The 17,817-nt window shown below is 48.8% G+C and overlaps 2 protein-coding genes across 4 annotated transcripts in view; one reads left to right on the forward strand and one right to left on the reverse strand.

The window, feature by feature from the left end:
- Window positions 1-17,817, forward strand: part of FYCO1 (FYVE and coiled-coil domain autophagy adaptor 1) — a 79,367-nt gene that overhangs the window by 39,790 nt on the left and 21,760 nt on the right. For 2 of the 3 annotated variants that reach the window (XM_069475588.1, XM_069475586.1), the window contains exons 12-14: window positions 639-788; window positions 1,595-1,806; window positions 4,204-4,348. In XM_069475588.1, coding sequence (XP_069331689.1) covers window positions 639-788; window positions 1,595-1,806; window positions 4,204-4,348 — 507 coding nt within the window. The remainder of the gene's footprint in view (window positions 1-638; window positions 789-1,594; window positions 1,807-4,203; window positions 4,349-17,817) is intronic. The other variant, XM_069475587.1, reaches the window with a different exon arrangement.
- Window positions 11,091-16,384, reverse strand: CXCR6 (C-X-C motif chemokine receptor 6). The gene is made up of 2 exons (XM_069475589.1): window positions 16,330-16,384; window positions 11,091-12,842 (listed from the first exon to the last, which is right to left on the reverse strand). Exon 2 carries the CDS (start codon window positions 12,819-12,821, stop codon window positions 11,793-11,795), a length of 1,029 nt encoding a protein of 342 aa, XP_069331690.1. The 5' UTR covers window positions 12,822-12,842; window positions 16,330-16,384; the 3' UTR covers window positions 11,091-11,792.

The raw sequence follows: 17,817 nt of genomic DNA on the forward strand, positions 1-17,817 counted from the left end.
CTCTGCATGATGGCTGGTGTTCCGTACAGGAAAGAATGAACTTTCTGTGTCAGAAAACATCAGGCCTGGAAATGCTCATTAGCAGCCATAAGGAAGCCACTATACACGTCCCCCTGGTGCATCAGGCACATTTGGACATTTCCAGACCTTTCTGAAAATCCCCACACTTCTTCCAGGCTGGCTTCCTGGAGTGACTTTACCACCTCTCAGAGGAGCAGAAGAGGTTAACATCTGATCAGATTTTGGGGTTGGGAAATCTTTGATCTTCTACAGTGATTAGTTGTTACTTGAACAAACCATAAAAATATAAAGGGCCCGAGCACATTAAGATTTGGGTAGAAAGTACGTTCGTTGTCCTTGGCTTACCACCCAGGCTGGCAACATGGCGGCACACTGTAGCTCAGACTCCCAGTGGTTGTCGGCACTGTCGTTTAGACGCCTGAGTGGCTCATGGCCTTGTCAGCGCTGGCAGCTCTTGGCAGTTGACAGAGACTTCCATGGGCACATTTGCAAGGTAAAAGTGAATTGTCCTTTGACTTAGGAAATTTGATAGCAGTTTTTTAAAATGAAACAGGGATAATTCTATTGTTTCCACAGATTCTTTCTTTCTTTTTTTCCCTAATGTTATTTTGTCCCAGGGACAAGGATGCTCTCTGGCAGAAGTCAGACGCTCTGGAATTCCAACAGAAGCTTAGTGCCGAGGAAAGGTGGCTTGGGGACACTGAAGCAAACCACTGCCTGGACTGCAAGCGGGAGTTCAGCTGGATGGTGCGACGGCACCATTGCAGGTCAGCAGGCGGCTCGCAGGCCAACACTGAAACCTTGGCAGGGCCCAGGACCAGAGCAAGTAGCTCTGAAATGAGCACTCTGTGATAGGTGTTGGTACCGTGGTTGACTGTCTAGGAAAAGCACGTTGCTTTTTGGCTTTAAGGGAACCATATGAGGACAGTGTATTAGCTGGGGTCCTAGCAGGACACTCAAGGCTCCCTGAAAGGAAAGAGAGTTAAATACAGAGGTGTGGGCAGAGTTAAGGGGACCCACAGGGATGTGGCGTACCCAGAGACCAGCAACCCTTCAGCCATTCCTCAGCGTATGGAGACTGCAAGGGAACGGCGTTACTGGAACCCAACAAGAGCCGGACCCGAAGCTTCACTAGAGGAACACAGGCAGTGCTAGGGGTGCAGAGACCCTCGGAGGGCACAGAGAAGGATGGGTAAAGGTGAATCCCAGGCTGGGCAGGGGCAGCTAGGAATGATCAGCACAGCGTATGAGGGTCTGTGTCTCTTGGAGCCGTAGCCCCTGAGGTGTGGGATGCACACCTGCAGTTTGGTGTCAGGGAAGGTGGGCTTAGTGACACACCTTCTCTCCCTGCCTGCCAGGACCCTAAATGAAACTCTCCCACTGAGCTTACCAAGGTGTTTTTATTGGAATCTTATGAAATGGACTATGGCCACTCTGTAAAGGGGGGCAGAGCCAGGTCTAATGAGGGCCACGTGGCTTCCAGAGCCCAACACAGAGCCCAGTTCTGGTGCTGAGCAGATCACTTGAAATCACAGTGCGTCATCCTCACAGCCTGGGCTTGTTTCGTTGCCAGGATATGTGGCCGCATCTTCTGTTACTACTGCTGCAACAACTATGTCCTGACCAAGCACAGTAACAAGAAGGAGCGCTGCTGCCGAGCCTGTTTCCGGAAGCTCAGTGAAGGCCGTGGCTCCCCTGATAGCACCGGCTCAGGCACTAGCCAGGGAGAGCCCAGCCCCACCGTGTCACCAGCCCACACTGGACCCCAGCCCACAGGAGGCCAAGGTTAGGCTTCTGCTACTGCCTACTGTGTTCTCTAGGTGCCACCCCTCCTTGTTGTGGCTAGTCAGCTCCAACAAGTTTAACTCGATGTTTTCTAAGCTTAGATACTAAAGAGGTGTTAAAAATATATTGCCACCAATTTGGGGCTTTCTTTTTTATTTAATTAGGATTGAAAGAAAATTGAAAAAGGAATAACTTTCTTCTGCTGTAATTCAGGGTGATTTAATGTTAGGTGTGTGTACCTCTTAACACACATATCACCAGTGAAATACACCCCACGCTTTGGAAAATGCTGTCTACCAGAGCTTCAGCCCTGGTATCTACTCTCTCTCCCAGTGTAACCCAAGGCCAGGAGTTGTATCTGGAACCCTTCACACCCTTCACCCTCTCTCTCTTCCTGGCCAAGGAGGGTGTATGCTCCTTTGTGTCTTCCCACTCAGCCCAGTTAAAGGAAGCAGAGTTTGGTTCCTGCTGCTCTGCTTCAAGCACACCCTAACAGACCAGCCCAGGCTGCTCTCCGGGGCGGTGGACTTTGGATGTAGAGCACAGGGAGGCAAAGCCGAGATGGCACAGGCAGAAGTGGGTGTCATCTCTGCTCGAGCCTCACTGCCATCTGCAGTTGGACCTGTGAACTCTTCCTTGGCCTCTGCCTATATGCAAGCCAGCCAGCCTTTAGAAATACTGATAGTTCCTCATTTGTTTAAGTGGATCACCAAGGAGGTTGGCAGGGCCCATGATTTTACTGGGTATAAGGAACTGCTCAGGATGGGGGGTGTACTTTGCACAGCATTAGTATATCTTCTTTAAATCTTTTGTCCGTTTTTCAATTTTATTTTTAATTTTTGAATTTTGAGAGTCCCCTATATATCCTGAATGAAAATTCTTTATCAGATATGTGTTTACAAGTATTTCTCCCAATCTATAGCTTGTCTTTTTGTTTCCTTTAAGTTTGTAATTTTGATGAAGTCCAATTTATCCATTTTTTTTTTATGGATGAGTTTTTTCTTTTCTTTTGGTGTCATATCTTAACCCAAGGACTCAAAGAATCTCTTGTTTTCTCCTAGAGGTTTCATAGCTTTAGGTTATACATTTAGGTCTATGATCCATTTGAGTTAATCTTTGTGCATGGTGCAAAGGATAAGGAGACATGCATTTTTTAATATAGTTGTCTAGTTGTTTCAACACCATTGATTGAAAGTCTATTCTTATTTCCATAGATTTGCCTTTATACCTTTGTCAAAAATCAATTAACTTTATATGTATGAGTCTATATCTGAACTTCCTATTCTGTTCCATTTATCTATATGTCTGTTCTTTTACCGATACTGCACTCTTACGGTTACCATAGTTTTATAAAGCATCTTAAAATCAGGTAGCGTGAGTCCTCCAGTTTTGTCCTTTATCAAAGTATTAGCTATTCTAGGTCATTTGCTTTTCCATATAAATTTTAGAATCAGTTTGTCAGTTTCTACAAAAAAAATTCTAGTGATATTTTAATTGGGATTGCATTGAATCTCTAGATCAGTTTGGAGAGAATTGCCATCTTAATATTAATAAAATTGACTCAATCCATGAACATGGTATAGCTTTCCATTTATTTATATCTGATCTCAGTGGACATATTTTGGATCCCTGTTGCCTGCTTTGCCTTCCCTCTGCTAGCCTCAGAAGGCAGGTTCAGGAGTGTGGCTGGGTCTATGGAAAGAAACCAATCCTTGGTCCCTTTTTTTCAGCCTATGCTTCAAGCTCTCCATTTTGCAGACTTGCGATAAGAGGAGGAACATTCCTTCTAAGGCAGAGCCTGTCCCAGCAGTCGTGTGGCAGGGCTAGCTGGTAACTTGTAGCTCACATGAACCATTCTTGCTAGCCCAGGGCTTTTCTTGCCCTGACTGACTGGTGGGTGTCCTAGCAACAACAGGGAATGCCACCATGCCACAGTGCTGAGGTCACTTGTTTTGATTTTTGACATTTCCTGTCTGCTCGTGTTTTCTTTCTTCTTATTATTCTTTTTTTTCCCCTCAGAACTGCTCTTATGTTTTTCATAACATATGCTGGAGAGTGCTTGTGGGTGGGTGGGCATTCCTACAGTGACCTTCCTACTAAGTGTCCTGGAAAGTCGGACACGAGGCCCCTGGTGCAACTCCTTGAGCAGAGGGAGGTTCTTTCCCACCCACCAGTGGACTAGAGGGAAATGCAGGTCAGATAGACTCTTACTTTCAAAGAGTCATAAATAGGTACTATCTCATGTCTGGACAGAGTAGCTGTCAGTGAGTGACCATTTAAAGTGTGTCCCAGAGGCTTGTTCTGCATAGCTGCGCTCCCGTCCTTTCCCAAGGGCCTTCCGCATGCTGTGCATGATGGTGTGTGTGTTTTCTCTCCTGATCTGCCCCTGCTGCCCAGGAGGAAACACAGACTGCAGGCCACCGGATGATGCTGTGTTTGATATCATCACAGATGAGGAGTTGTGCCAGATACAGGAGTCCGGCTCCTCCTTACCTGAAACACCCACGGAAACTGATTCTCTTGACCCAAATGTGGCTGAACAGTGAGTAGATGTCACCTCCACTTCCTGAGTGTTCATTGCATGCCTGGCCCTTGTGCTTTCTTATAAAGGGCCAGGAAAGTGAGACATTGGAAGCAGGACTGGCTGTCTTTGCCTAAGGGAAGGTGCCTCAGAACAGTGCTCGGGACAGGAAGAGCACTAGCGCTTGGGGAGTGGTCAGTGCTGAGCCTTGTCAGAGGGTTCCTGGGAAGTGTCAGTGGCCCCCTGATTTCAGCATCTCCATTAAGGCCTGTCTCTCTTGGCTCAGGCAACTGTATTAGTTTGCTTAGGTGCCATGAGAAAATACCACAGAATGGCTGGCTTAGTAACAGGGTAACAGAAATGTATGTCCTCAGTTCTGGAGGCTGTAAGTCCAAGATCAAAGTGGCAGCAGGGCTGGTTTCTTCAGAGGCCTCTGTCCTTACAGATGTCCACCCTCTCGCCGCCTCTGCACGTGGCCATCCTATGTGTGTGCCCCTGGCGTCTCTCTGTGCCTCCTAACCTCCTCTTCTTGTAAAGACACCAAACCAGTCAGGTTGGTTTAGGGCCCAGCCTGATGGCCTCATTCTAACTTAATCACCTCTTTAAAGGCCTTATCTCCAAACACAGTCACAGTCTGAGCCACTGGGGGGGTTAGGTCTCCAGCATGTGAATTTGGGGCTGGAGGGACAGTTCTGCACCCCTTGCTGTGCTGTCCTTGGCTATTATTGCTCAGAGCAACCTGCTGACCTTTAAAAACCTTGCTCACTGGCCCCCAGGCTCCGGGTCCTGCTCACCTTACTGGGAATGAAGGCAGAGTGTGGCTTAGTGCTAATGGAACCAAACATGCCCTGGGGACCCCTGGGCCATGGGGTTGGGGAGAACACTGCAGGCTTACACAGTCAGGGAAGGCTTCAGAGGGGGGCATTCCAGGAAGGAAAGGAAAGAAACCAAAGTCCCAGAAGCAGCAATGAGTAGGAGCTGTCTTGGGGTCAGTGATCGGATTGGCTTTGTCCACGAGGCCATAATATGACAAGTTCAGTTCATCTTTTGCAAACACTAATCAGGCTTGGTAACAACGCCATGAGAAAGGAAGCTTGGATTTAATTGCAATTGTGTCGAGTAGATGTGTTCTCTCAGAAGTCCCTTTAGCTGCAGATAAACCCACCCAAAGTCCTAAAGTTCTGACAGCAATAAAAATATAGGCAGGTCCGTTACCCTCACCCTGTGGCACCCGAGGAACTTTCCACCCACCTAACCTGCACTTTGCCCTATCACCAGTATCTGATGCTGCTCCTAATCAGTGACCTGCATCCACTGAACCCTCCCAACTGCTGTGAGAACCCCGCAGCTTACACGGTCGGGACAGGCTTCAGAGGGACAAAAACATCAGCCACAAGGGTGTCCTTTAGTACTTATTCCCTCTTGCCCTCTCGTTTTTCCAGTGTAGCTATTTTCCAACAAAGTTTACAAGGAGAGTTTTACAAGGGCTAGTTTTTTAAAATACGAAATAAATTGCACAAAGTGCCATGATATTAAAATGTCAAGAGTTTAGCCATGAGACCCATGGGAAAGGTCATGGCTTGGTGGTTTCTCACCCTCTAGTGTCTGGCTTTAATGCAGTTTCTACAGCAATGCACTGGCTGTTTAGAAACTTGAGAAAGAATGTATGAGGCTCCCAGGTCCCAGATGTTTCTTGACCCACTTTCCCTCTAGTTTGGACTTTTTATGATGCTCTTGCTAACTCACACGGAGATCTCTAGCCATCTCTTCCTGCCCAGAAGTCAGAGGAGAGCTAGGATTGGTCTGTCAGATTGATCATTCAGGATTTCTGCTGAATTGGGGGTAGGGTGGGGATGTATTTAATCTTCATAAGACTGTAAGTGCAAGAAGTTTTAGGCTTAAGTGTGTCCCACAACCTATGCTCCTTGACTAGAGAGTGACTGAACTCACCATGTTGTAGCCTTGTGGACAAAGCCAACCCGATCACCGAACCCAAGACAGTCCCTCTCTACTTACTGCTGCTTCTGGGACTTTGGTTTCTTTCCTTTCCTTCCTGGAATGCCCCCCTCTGAAGCCTTCCCTGACTGTGTAAGCCTGCAGTGTTCTCCCCAACCCCATGGTCCAGTGGTCCTCAGGGCATGTTCGGTTCCATTAGCAGTAAGCCACACTCTGCCTGCATCCCCTAGCAAGCCAGGTGGGTAGGTGGTCAGGTGAGCAGGACCGGGAGCCTGGGTGCTTGAGGGGCTGCCTTTGGTTTGAAAGTGTCTCACTGCCTCCTGTAGCCTGCATGAGAAGGTGACCATCCTGCAGCTCCCTCTCTCCTCTTCCCCTTTCCCAGTAGGAACAAAAGCAGAAGGCATTCTGACTGCTGACAGATATGTGTGTTTTTGGTGTTGGGAAATCAGGAACTGTTCCAGGGAAAGGAAACTGCCAGCATGCTGGCCTGAGGGCTCTCAGGCAGATCTGGGTCTGACTGATGGGAACCTGTAATCCCTGCATTTCATCTGTTTGGGTGAAGAGCCACCTTCCCAAGTCAGTTAAGAGCTGCATCGTCAGACGCATTTTTGTGCGTTAGTTAGAGATAACCTTAAGCATGTCTGGCAGCTCTTCTTATATTCTTTTTCTTCCTAAGTTTAAGATCAATCAAAAACACCAAGAGTCTGAGAGAGCGTGGGAGTTCTAGATCCCTGGATCTGGATAAGCACCCCGGGCAAGAAACTTAGAGAAAAAAATAAGCGAATCCATAGTAAGAAGTGATCCAGGAGGAATTAAACACTATTTAAGTCCAAATCCATGGGGAAAATAAGGCTGCTTGGTGCTGTTGAGAGTGACTGTTGAACACCTTCCCTGTACCAGCCGCTCTTACACACGACCTCACCTAGTCCCTGCACAGCCCTTCAAGGAGGAGGGGTTATTATCCCATTTTACAGGTAAAGAAGCTGAGCCTCAGGAGGCCAGATAATTTGTCATGTCATTGTAAGTGTCAGAACTAGGCTTTGGACCCAGAACTCCTCCCTCCAGTCCGCTGGCTTGAGATTCATTTGGAAGAGTTCTGCTCTCTCCTCCCCCTGTCCCATTTGCCCATCAAAAATCTTCCCCCCTCCCCTGCCACCAAGTTCACTCTCCACACACATACACATTCCCAGGGCTAAGGAACTTGTTGCCCTTGCCCTCCTGGCAGAGATGGGACAGGAAGAGGTCCCAGAGTCCAGCCTGGCAGGGAGACTTGACAGGATGCTATGGACCCCGTACGTGGCCTCCCAGTGGTCCCCTGTGTGTGGCTCCAAGCTGGAATGGTGGTGTGAAGCAGGAGCAACGCCCCTCACCTCTGGGGAAAGGTGATATTCTTCAGGGCCCTCCAGACATGCACCCTTCTCCCTCACTCAGCCAGGCCCACCCTCAGCCATCTCCACTGCCCAGGCACCAGCTGTTCTCAGGACTAAGGTGGCAGGCAGAGAAGGAACCAAGCTCTTGTCAGCTGGTGAGTCAGGCAGGGAGGTGGGCAGGGGCACTGGGCTTTGGCTGCCTTGGCCTCTGCACGGCCTCCACCCAATCGTGGCCTCCTCGAGGCCTGGCCTCCCCTACTAGCTACCAGACGAACAGACTGTTGGGCAGTGAAGAGTTTGAGCTCCAGAATCAGACACGCTGCCACCTCCTGGCTCGATGGCTCAGGGCAGGGCACCCCCTGATCTCAGTTCCCCACGCCCTAGAGTTGTCAACCCAGTGCCTGACACCTGGGGAGCCTTTTGTGGGGTTGTGTCGTTTTCATGATGTTCGACCCTGAGTTGCAGCATCAGGTCTGAGCCTTGCTTGTCCCCTGCTGCGTGCCTCAGTATCTTGCGCTGCATAGTCCAGTTGTCTTCTCCAGGGAAAACCGCTTCAGACACCTGGATGACACTAAGTGAGCTAATACTTGCCTACAGAGACTGTTCCTGAACCCACAGAGCATCTTTCCAGTAATTGCTTCAGACCCCGTGCTTCATGGCCAGAGTGCTCCGGGGGAGCTGTGGTGGATCCGTCCTCACCTACCAGGAGGTTTGATGCCTTGTTATTTGAGAAACAAAGTGAGAACAGGATATGGTGATAATGGTTGAGGTTAGAAAGCCACTTGTGCTTGGGTTAGCCCAGAATCTCCGCCTGCAGATGAGTGCAGAGTTGGCAGGTACCCTGCGGCTTGTCTGCTGAGTTAACCCTCTCAGTTGCCAGTGTTTGGGGGCAGAGAAAGAGGCTGTTTACTGGGGTTGTAGCCCTAGCTGTCTTGTATTAATCTCTCTGAACTAGTTCTGTCATTTCAAAAATTGGGATGACAGTGCCAGCCCGCCTAAAAAATAGCATTAGTTACCGTGGACCAAGAAGGACTAGGCAGCTGGAAGGGGGTGCTGTCTTGAGACCCCCTTGGAGGAGAAGGCCAGAGTGACCACCCTGACCACTGCTGGGCCCCATGCTCTTGGCTCTGCTCCACCCTCCATTAGGGGCAGCTTCAGGCTTTTCTCTCCTATGGCACCATCTCCTCATTCCAGAACACTCGCTGAGAACGCCTGGCCTTCTAGCTCCCAGGTGGCCTCTGGAACCAGTGTCATCCTGTAGTCACCACGCCTCAGATGATGTGGCCATCTGTGGTCTCTGCCATGCCTCTAAATGGGGCCAGGGCACATTCTCTACCCTCTGACCCTGAGGCCACACCAGGGCACTCCGGGCTCAAGCAGGGTCCATTCCCAGCCTGACCTCCCTTCCCCAAGTCCTCCCATCCGCCCCAGCCTCTGACGCCGTGTGCTGGGGGGTGTGAGTGGGGGGAGAGCTGAGCAGGAGTGAGAAGAGTGACTCTGAGGTCAGGAGCTGGCTCTGCCCAACACCTGAGCCCAGTCTCCTCCTCTGTGGAGTGGAGCCTGTGCCAATAGTCCCTTCTGCTGCCTGGGCTGTGGGTGGCATGAGGTCAAGATGTGAAGGCCCCTGCCTGTAACCTGCACGTGCCGTGCTAGTGCTTATTGCCAAGCATGGTGTAGACCAGGGGAGGAGCTGGGAAAATGATATCTACTTCAAAGAGTAGAGGTAAGGGCCCAGGGAATGTGGGGCCAGTGCGTGGCTGAGAAAGCAGGCAGGGGAAGGAAGATTCCACTGCTGTGCCGTTCCTGGGGACAGGCAGACAGAGATTTCCTAAGCTGTGGAAGGGCCAGCGCAGAACCTGTTCATGGGTGGTGTGGGCGGGGGCAGGCACGTGGTCAGGGAAAGCCTGGTGGTCTGAGCAGCTCCCCTCTGTTGCCGTGGCCAGGCGGGCCCCGAGTGCAGCCCTTGGAGCTCACTGTGCGTGCCTCACAAGCACCCCAGGAGGGAGGGCCATCGTGAGCCGCTGGTGTAGGTGGTGAACCAGGGCTTGGGGAGGCTGCATCACCCGCCCAGGGGTGCACAGTGGTGGAGCTGTCATGTCACTGAGCACTGTTGGAGTGAGCCCGGAGCCCTGGATTCCCATCACCCCACCCTTCCTGTTTTCCCTTCCCTCCGTGGGGACTTGTGGAGGTGCCACAGGGCCCCTGTCTTCTGACTCTTTACATCTTCCTTCCCACTTAGGGCCTCTGTCTCTTGGCCTGGGCCGTGGTCAGGAAGCCAGGGACTGGTGGCCCTTCTGTCAAAAGTGCTCCACATTAAGATGAATGCACAAAGGGGTGATGACAGAAACTCCCCTTTAGAAGCCAATTAAAAGAAGACAAACGTCATCCTCGTCACCCTGAAAAGGGCAGATTTTGTTGTTTGAGGAAGCACTTGGGGTCTGTTGGCCTGAGTACAGTAAAGAAACTCTCCTCATGGGTGCATTTAGGCGTGTTTCTGAAACAGTAGGTAGGATCCTGTGGGGGGCGCCCCGCAAGGCCTGCCTGTACTCAGCTCACCAGGGTGCATGTGGCATGCCACACACCTCTGGAAGGCACGACGCAAACCCTCCCTTGCCTCGCCAACCCGCAGGGCTGACAGAGGGCTTCCATTTTGTGTCACTAGTCTTGTGAAAATTAGTAACTTATGCTATTTTTGGACCATTTTTACCCCAAAATGCAAACCATGCCAAGTGTTTTGCATGCACTATCACGCCAACCCTGAGAGGTGGGTACTGTTATGATCCATGTTTCCCCAAAAAGGAAGGAAACAGGTGCTCAGAGGCTAAGAGATTTGCCCAAGGTCTTACTAACTGGTGAGTGGCAGAGATTTGACTCTAGTCTATCCAGCCCCTAAAGCCACACTGTAAAGCTAGTTCTGGCCTGCCTCTCTGCATTCTACTTAACTGTTATCAATTGGTTCTCCATACTCTGGTGAGCAGTTTGAGATGCGTAAGCCCAAAAAGTATCTTTAAGCCTTTTGAACAGATTGCCAGGATCTAATAAATATGCATAAAAGCGTGACATTTAAAACTACCTCATCCTGTGACCATATTATAGAAGCTGAACACACTTTGGGCAGAAGGTTAGAAGCCACAGTGAAAGAACAGGGTTATTACTGGTATATTCCATTTCCTTTATAGACCACTGTCCTAAAAGTTTACAATTTTAACATATTTCCTGTGCTCTGAGCCCAGAAGTAACCATTTTTGGTATATTCCAGGCATACCACATTAAAGTAAAATGTGCCTAAGGGTAAAAGTAGTTTGGAGACTTTAAAAAGTTTTATTTCTTGGTTATGAAACTTATATGCTATATAATATATATGCATGTGTATGAATCTATGTGTATACACATGTATATACGTGTGTGTGGCAGGCATTGGATAATTTCATTTTTAAATGAGCAAAGCCAACAAGAGTCTACTTCAAAAATACTGCTTAGATTCATTATGGTCTTGAACTCTATTTTGCACATTTTTCAAGCATTCCATGGACCACTGGAATTCTCGGCCTACTCTAATTTGCTCTGGCCCATTTATAGTCCCCAGTACTAGTCCTTCCAGGATGAATCGAAGAGAACCTGTGCATCAGTCTACACAACAGTCAAACCCCAAGGTGAAGCAGAGCCTGCTCTCTTTCCTGTTGGGTGCCAGGTGGTTGAGTCTGAGCCATGTAGGCTGCCACCTGTGCTCATGGCTGCCCTCGTCTCCACTGCTTGCCCAGTAGTCAGAAGAGTCCTCTGAACTTGGGAGCCCAGTGAGCATCAACAGCTTTGTTTGCTCACCTCTTCAACCTTTCAGCTCCATTTCCAGTAAAGGAGAAAGTGAAATCTTAAGAGTCATACATTAGTCCCTTGGTTTCAGCAAGCCCTTAAAAACTTTAGACCTCCCCTTTGAGCTTCAGGCATGGATGGGCATGGATGTTCTAGAAAAGAACAGATTATGTTCGTGTCTGAGAAGCAGCATCCCGAACCAGCCAGAGCATTTGATTACTTCTCCATGAGAATGCACAAGCTATAAACAAACCCTTCCTCGTCACCTCCAGAAGACACAGCCATGCTCCTGTGAATTCCAGAGCAGCTTCTCCAAGCCCCGGCAAGGCCTACAGCTGGAACATGCTGGTGGCCTCCACATTGTTGGTGGCAGAATAAGTCTTGGAAGTGTCCTCAGAAGACTTCCATTGATGTGAGACCCCAAGGTAAGGGAGGCAGCCAATGTCCTTCACAAGTTTCCAGAAGTTCTTCCGAAACTTCAGGCCGACAAAGGCATAGAGCACAGGGTTAAGGCAGGCCCGTAGGTATGCGATGGCCTCCGTCACTGTGATGGCGTAATGAAAGCTGGTCATGGCGTGGTACTCCCAGCTTGTTGTGCGGATGAGCTTCACGAGGTTGAAGGGCGTCTGGGTCAGCAGGAACACAGCCACCACCAGGAAGATGATCTTTAGAGATCTGTGCTTCTGGAAACCTCGAGCATGAAGTAGGGTCTTGATTATAACTGAGTAACAGACAATCATGGCAAGCAGTGGCAGGAAGAACCCCAGTGTCATCTGGGTGGTGAGAACTACAGTGGAAATCTCCTCATCGTGGTAATCACAGATGAGCTTGTCCAGATAGAGGACATTGCCATAGATGACCTGGGGCAAGGAAACCAGCAGGGAGATCAGCCAGATGAGCAAGCAGATGCCCTTGCCCCTGATCATCCTCTTGGCCTGCTGGTTGTAGGTCTTGGTGGCCTGAACCACTGCAATGAAACGATCCACAGTAATGCAGGTGAGGATGAGCATGGACGTGTAGAAGTTCATAGTGTAGATGCCTAATAGGGTCTTGCACATGGCGGTGCCAAAGACCCACTCATGGATGCTTGCATAGGCCCAGAAGGGCAGAGTGCAGACAAACACCAGGTCAGCCAGGGGCAGGTTCACCAGGAACACGTCTGTCAGGTTCTTCTGCTTCTGGTAGAAGGTGGATATGATCAGCACCAGGGAGTTCCCCAGCAGGCCACAGACGAACACCACCACGTATGTGCAGGGCAGAAAGATCTTGCTGAACTGCAGGTAGTGTTTATGCTCCTGCCTGCTGTCATTGGAACTGTTGAAGAACCCGGGGTCTTCATAGTCATCATACTCCGCCATGGGGTCTGTTCTGATGAACACCTGTAGTCAAAACCCAAGAATTATATGTGGGGCTGAGAGTGACACTCCCTGTCTTCCCACTGTCCCATTGACCACGTGTAGGTGGAAAATACCCATCTCCTAAACCCACCCATGGATTTAGGTCCACTATGCTGAAGCTAGCCACTTCTGAGGGGAAATTGCTCAGACAGGATAAGGGACTCTTTGTTAGCTCTAAAATTTTCAGGATCTCACCTATCTGGGAGACAACTCCTAACTGACCCCCCACACATCCCATAAAATCCTATGCTCAATTGTTTTGAAAGTAGAAGTCACCCTGTGGTCCACTGGGCAAGTGCCTTTTGGAAGACCAGCACTGCTCATTGGTGGGGAGGGCCTGTCTTCGTCCCGTCACACCTGACTGCAGTTGCCCACCCATCCGCAGCCTTGTTGTCTGTAAAACCGTGAAAGCTAAAACAGGCACCCCTTCCAGAGGCCCTACTGTCAGGGAGACTCCCGAAGACCATGAGTGTCTAGGGGATGACAAGGACGTCTCTGCCTGGGCGGGCAGTCCTTCCTGCCTTGTCTTCCCCTCAACTGCACAGATTTAAAAAGGCACCTGGCGGGGAAGCACTTTGGCTGAGCGAACTTCACCGATAGGGAACTGGGCAGTTCTCCTGTCCCATCCTCACTTTCCCCTTTGTCAATAGCAGTTTATGACATTCCGCCATCAGTGCCTCATTTCCTGAAGACGTCTTGATCCTCAGGAGTCTCTTAAAAGGTAGATTTCCCCAGAAGGAGACATTGCCTTAGCTTCTGTGATTAGCAGTTTAGGGATTAGGGGCTTCCTTTAATAAATGGAAGACCCGATTGAAACGGGGTGCCAGACGCAGCGAGGCTTGCAGCAAAGACCACATGACTGCCTTTTTTGCTCAGCACTTTGACCATTCAAGATGTCCTTTTGTCTGACTTTCCCTCTGCCCTGTGACCCTGCAGAGGACCACAGAGAGGACATGGGGTGATGTAACCTGCGGCACAGGAGCAGGGGCAGCTGCAGCAACATTAGCCCAAGAGTGCCAGCCCTCTCCTTGCCACTGACCTGCACATATTCAACACAGAGCAGCTCATTTCAGTGACCTGGGGCCATACCCCAATAGACCTCAAGAAGTTTTTTTTGTTGTTGTTGTTTGTTTGTTTGTTTGTTTTTTGAGACAGAGTCTCACTCTGTTGCCCAGGCTAGAGTGCCGTGGCGTCAGCCTAGCTCACAGCAACCTCAAACTCCCCGGGCTCAAGCAATCCTTCTGCCTCAGCCTCCCGAGTAGCTGGGACTACAGGCATGTGTCACTATCCCCGGCTAATTTTTTCTATTTATATTTTTAGTTGTCCAGATAATTTCTTTCTATTTTTAGTAGAGATGGGGGTCTCACTCTTGCTCAGGTTGGCATCAAACTCCTGACCTCGAGCAGTCCTCCCGCCTCGGCCTCCCAGAGTGCTAAGATTACAGGCGTGAGCCACCACGCCCGGCCGACCTCAAGATGTTTTAAGAAGAGAAGGTGTTTGGACAGAATCTCTACAAGGTTTAGCAAAGTCAGAATATTGCCTGGCCAGACAAGGGCATGGAAAAGGTGAGGTCACCTCTCCAAATCTCTACAGAAACACTTCTTCCCCTGATGTTGAGTCCTAAGTAGACTCAGCCCTGATGCCACTGCCTGGCTCGGTCTTTCCTGGGGCCGAAGCCCCCTTCTCTCCAGAAAGGAAGGGGTAAGACTACTCAATAAATAGTCCCTGCCCCTCAAACACAAATGTTAGATCTCTCAGGGTGATAGGTCAGCCAGTAGGCCTCCTGCCCCACAGGCTTTCTGCGGTGTTAGATTAAGTCGGTCAGATGATGATGTGTATGTTATTGCTTCACACAGGGACAAAAACATTTTTTTTATCATTTAAAATATGAAACAGGTGGCTCGGCTTTGCTCAACAATAACATTCAGCTCTCTGTTACTGCTTGACTTACTCTTGCCTTTTTTGTTACCCTCCTACTCCAGCTTCTGCTGGACCTTACGCTGGCATTGCATGTTTCCTCAGAGCATCTGTGCACATTCATTTGTAATAATTGGTAAACTTTAGAATTATGTTAGCAGATTGGGACTGGACACTTCTGTGCAGACAGAGTATCAAAAATTACTTTCCCTTCTAGAAAAGGTTAAAAACATTCATTTCTTTATCTTTTATAATCAAAATTCTGTGTTGATTTCTGATAATTAAAAAGGTAATATGTACAACTTTGGAAATATTATAAAAATCTGATAACAAATAATGAAGCAAATTATAATTCAGACATAAAATGGAATATGACTGAAATGTTTAGGAAGCACTTTTCATGATTTTGGAAAATGCAGTACATTTAAATTGCTCAGAACAGTGTAAACACAAAGTCAGTAAGCAAAATAAGTATTAGCTATTACTATTATAATAAATGGCAAGAAAGATATAAGATTAACTGTGATTCGTAACCTTTTTAAGTTATAAACTCCTTTGAGAATCTCATAAAAACTTCAGATGTTTTCTCAGAAATGATGTACACGTACACACAGACCTGCAATTCTGGGGGTTCATGAACCCCTTGAAGCCCTCTGCCACATATTCTGTGGACCCTTGTTTAAGCATCCATGATAAACTGTAAGATTTTGACTTTATTTTTAAAAATATAGAAAAATGACCAAATTTTATCAGCACTTGGCCTCTGGTTGGTGGAGTTATGGGTGACTTATTTCCTCTCTTCCTTTATGTTTTTCTATAGTTTGCAAAGTTTCTCTAGTAGCATATTGATTTATACAGAAAAAAACGTAGACGATAATCTGCAATAACAGCTTGCCTTATAAAATGCAAAAGAAATGAAAACAGAGATTATTCAGTGAATAAATACAATGCCTAGACTCTCCCTGTCTCCCTGGGTATGCCTGATTATGCCACTAGCAGGACCATCACCTTGTAAGCACTTACTGTGTGCCCCAAATTCATGTTCAGTAGTTTTCACATTTCTCTAATTTAACTCTCACAGCAGCAAATGTCAGTGATACATTTGAATCAAGAGCAGTTGAGGCTGGGTGCTGTGGCTCACGCCTGTAGTCCTAGCACTCTGGAGGCTGAGGCAGGACGATTGCTTTGAGGTCAGGAGTTCAAGACCAGCCTGCGCAAGAGCAAGACCCCATCTCTACTAAAAAATAGAAAAAATTAGCTGGGCATCATGATGCATGCCTGTAGTCCTAGCAACTTGGGAGGCTGAGGCAGGAGGATCGCTTGAGTGCCAGAGTTGGAGGTTGCAGTGAGCTAGGCTGACGCCACGGCACTCTAGCCAGGCAACAGAGTAAGACTCTGTCTCAAAGAAAAAAGAAAAAGAAGAGCAGTTGGGCTCTCTAGCTTGGGTATTTTGCACCGTGCCCTGCTGCAGGCAGGAACCTGACAACCCCAACAATATGGGGTTAGACTCCCTGTCTTCTTTTAAATATTAAAGGGGAGACAAGTGACTCACCAGCAGAGAAGCTTCGTCAGTTTGTTCTAGAGATGAGCTTGCTCTTGAAGCAAGGTCTGCCTCTGCTTCTCTGTGATGTGGTCCATGCTTCCGCTGAGTATTTTTTAAGAGCCCTCGGTTGTTTACTATAAGAGACCCACCCCCACGCCCATCCTTCAGATCAGAATCCACATGACCAACCTGCACCGTGTAATTTGGGGGTCAGAGATACGCTTCAGTGACTCTGAGGCCCTTTACCCCTTTCATTCTGGCTGCGGGCTTATTCTTCTCTTGGGACCCAAGAGGGTTTCACTTGTAAAGCAAAAGGAAGTAGGTTTGGCTCTGGTAGTCCACTGAAGATGGTGGCATTTGTACCGTAAAATTATTTCTTTTGCTAGTCAGACATCTCTTTGGAATGTTTTGGGTATGGGCCAATGCAAAGTCCATGCTATGGGCTGAGTTCTGTGTGTGCACACATCCCAACATACACAATAGCCATGGGCCTCATAGCAGCCCTGCAAAACTGGGTATTATCCTCATTTTATAGATAAGAACACTGAGGACCATAACCAGCATAGTAGCCTCACGTGTACACAACTAGTAACTGGCAATTTGAAGATAAAAACTCAGATCTCTGTCATTACCAGACCAATGGACTGGATGGCTTCTAGGCGATAGGTCTGCCAGAGAGCCCGGTGCAGCCCTGCCTCCAAAATCCACACCACTCAGGCCCCTTGGCAGGCAGTGCCCACCTGCTCTGTTTGTCCCGGCTGGAATTATCTGGTTTCCTGGGGCTGTCCTCTCTATTCCTGGAACTCCCCAGATGTTGAACACCTTGATCTCAGCATAGTTCTAGTTGTTAATCTTTATGGTCCAACATTGCTGACCCTTCTGGGAAATGACACTGGAAGGCAGGAACTGGAGGAATGTCTGCCTGGGTCACCTTCCCCAGTACCTCCTCGTAGAGAGGGCACCAGTAGAGGTGTGGACTCTGTTTCTGCTTTCCCAGAAGCGGCTACCCTCTTGCTGAGGTACCAGGCCTTCCTTCTTGACTCTACACTCCCGTTTAGCCTGCTTGCCCCCAAGGCTGGTGCTCTCTCCCACCTGCTGGACAAACCCTCTTATGTGGCTATTCCTAAGGGCAGGTGTCAGGCATTGGGAGCAGGGACCAGGAGCAGCGCCAGGATCCAGAAACGAACATTCAGATCTGTTACAAGCCTGGCCCCATGCTGGGTGCTTCCCATGTACAGCCGTCTAATTCTAGTCACGTACAGATGAGTAAACGGAAGATTAGAGAGATTAGCTCATTCGCCCAAGAACACTCATGTGCCCATGGTCACCCAGGGTCTGTCTGACTACAAAGCCAGTGTTCCCTGCCCTGCTCTTCTGAGTATGGAGCTGTCCCAGGGGCCCTGGTAAAAGATCTAAAGACCTCTAGTGGGTTTTCAGGCCTTTCTTGAATGAACTGGTTCAAACTGTCCTTTCTACCAAACTGGTACAAATGAGTGA

The sequence above is a fragment of the Eulemur rufifrons genome, chromosome 7 (assembly GCF_041146395.1).
Source record: "Eulemur rufifrons isolate Redbay chromosome 7, OSU_ERuf_1, whole genome shotgun sequence".
In the NCBI taxonomy this organism is placed as follows: domain Eukaryota; kingdom Metazoa; phylum Chordata; class Mammalia; order Primates; family Lemuridae; genus Eulemur; species Eulemur rufifrons.

Bases quoted from the DNA above. Each gene is read 5' to 3' on its own strand.
- CXCR6 (XM_069475589.1), bottom strand. From the start codon at position 12,821: ATGGCGGAGTATGATGACTATGAAGACCCCGGGTTCTTCAACAGTTCC.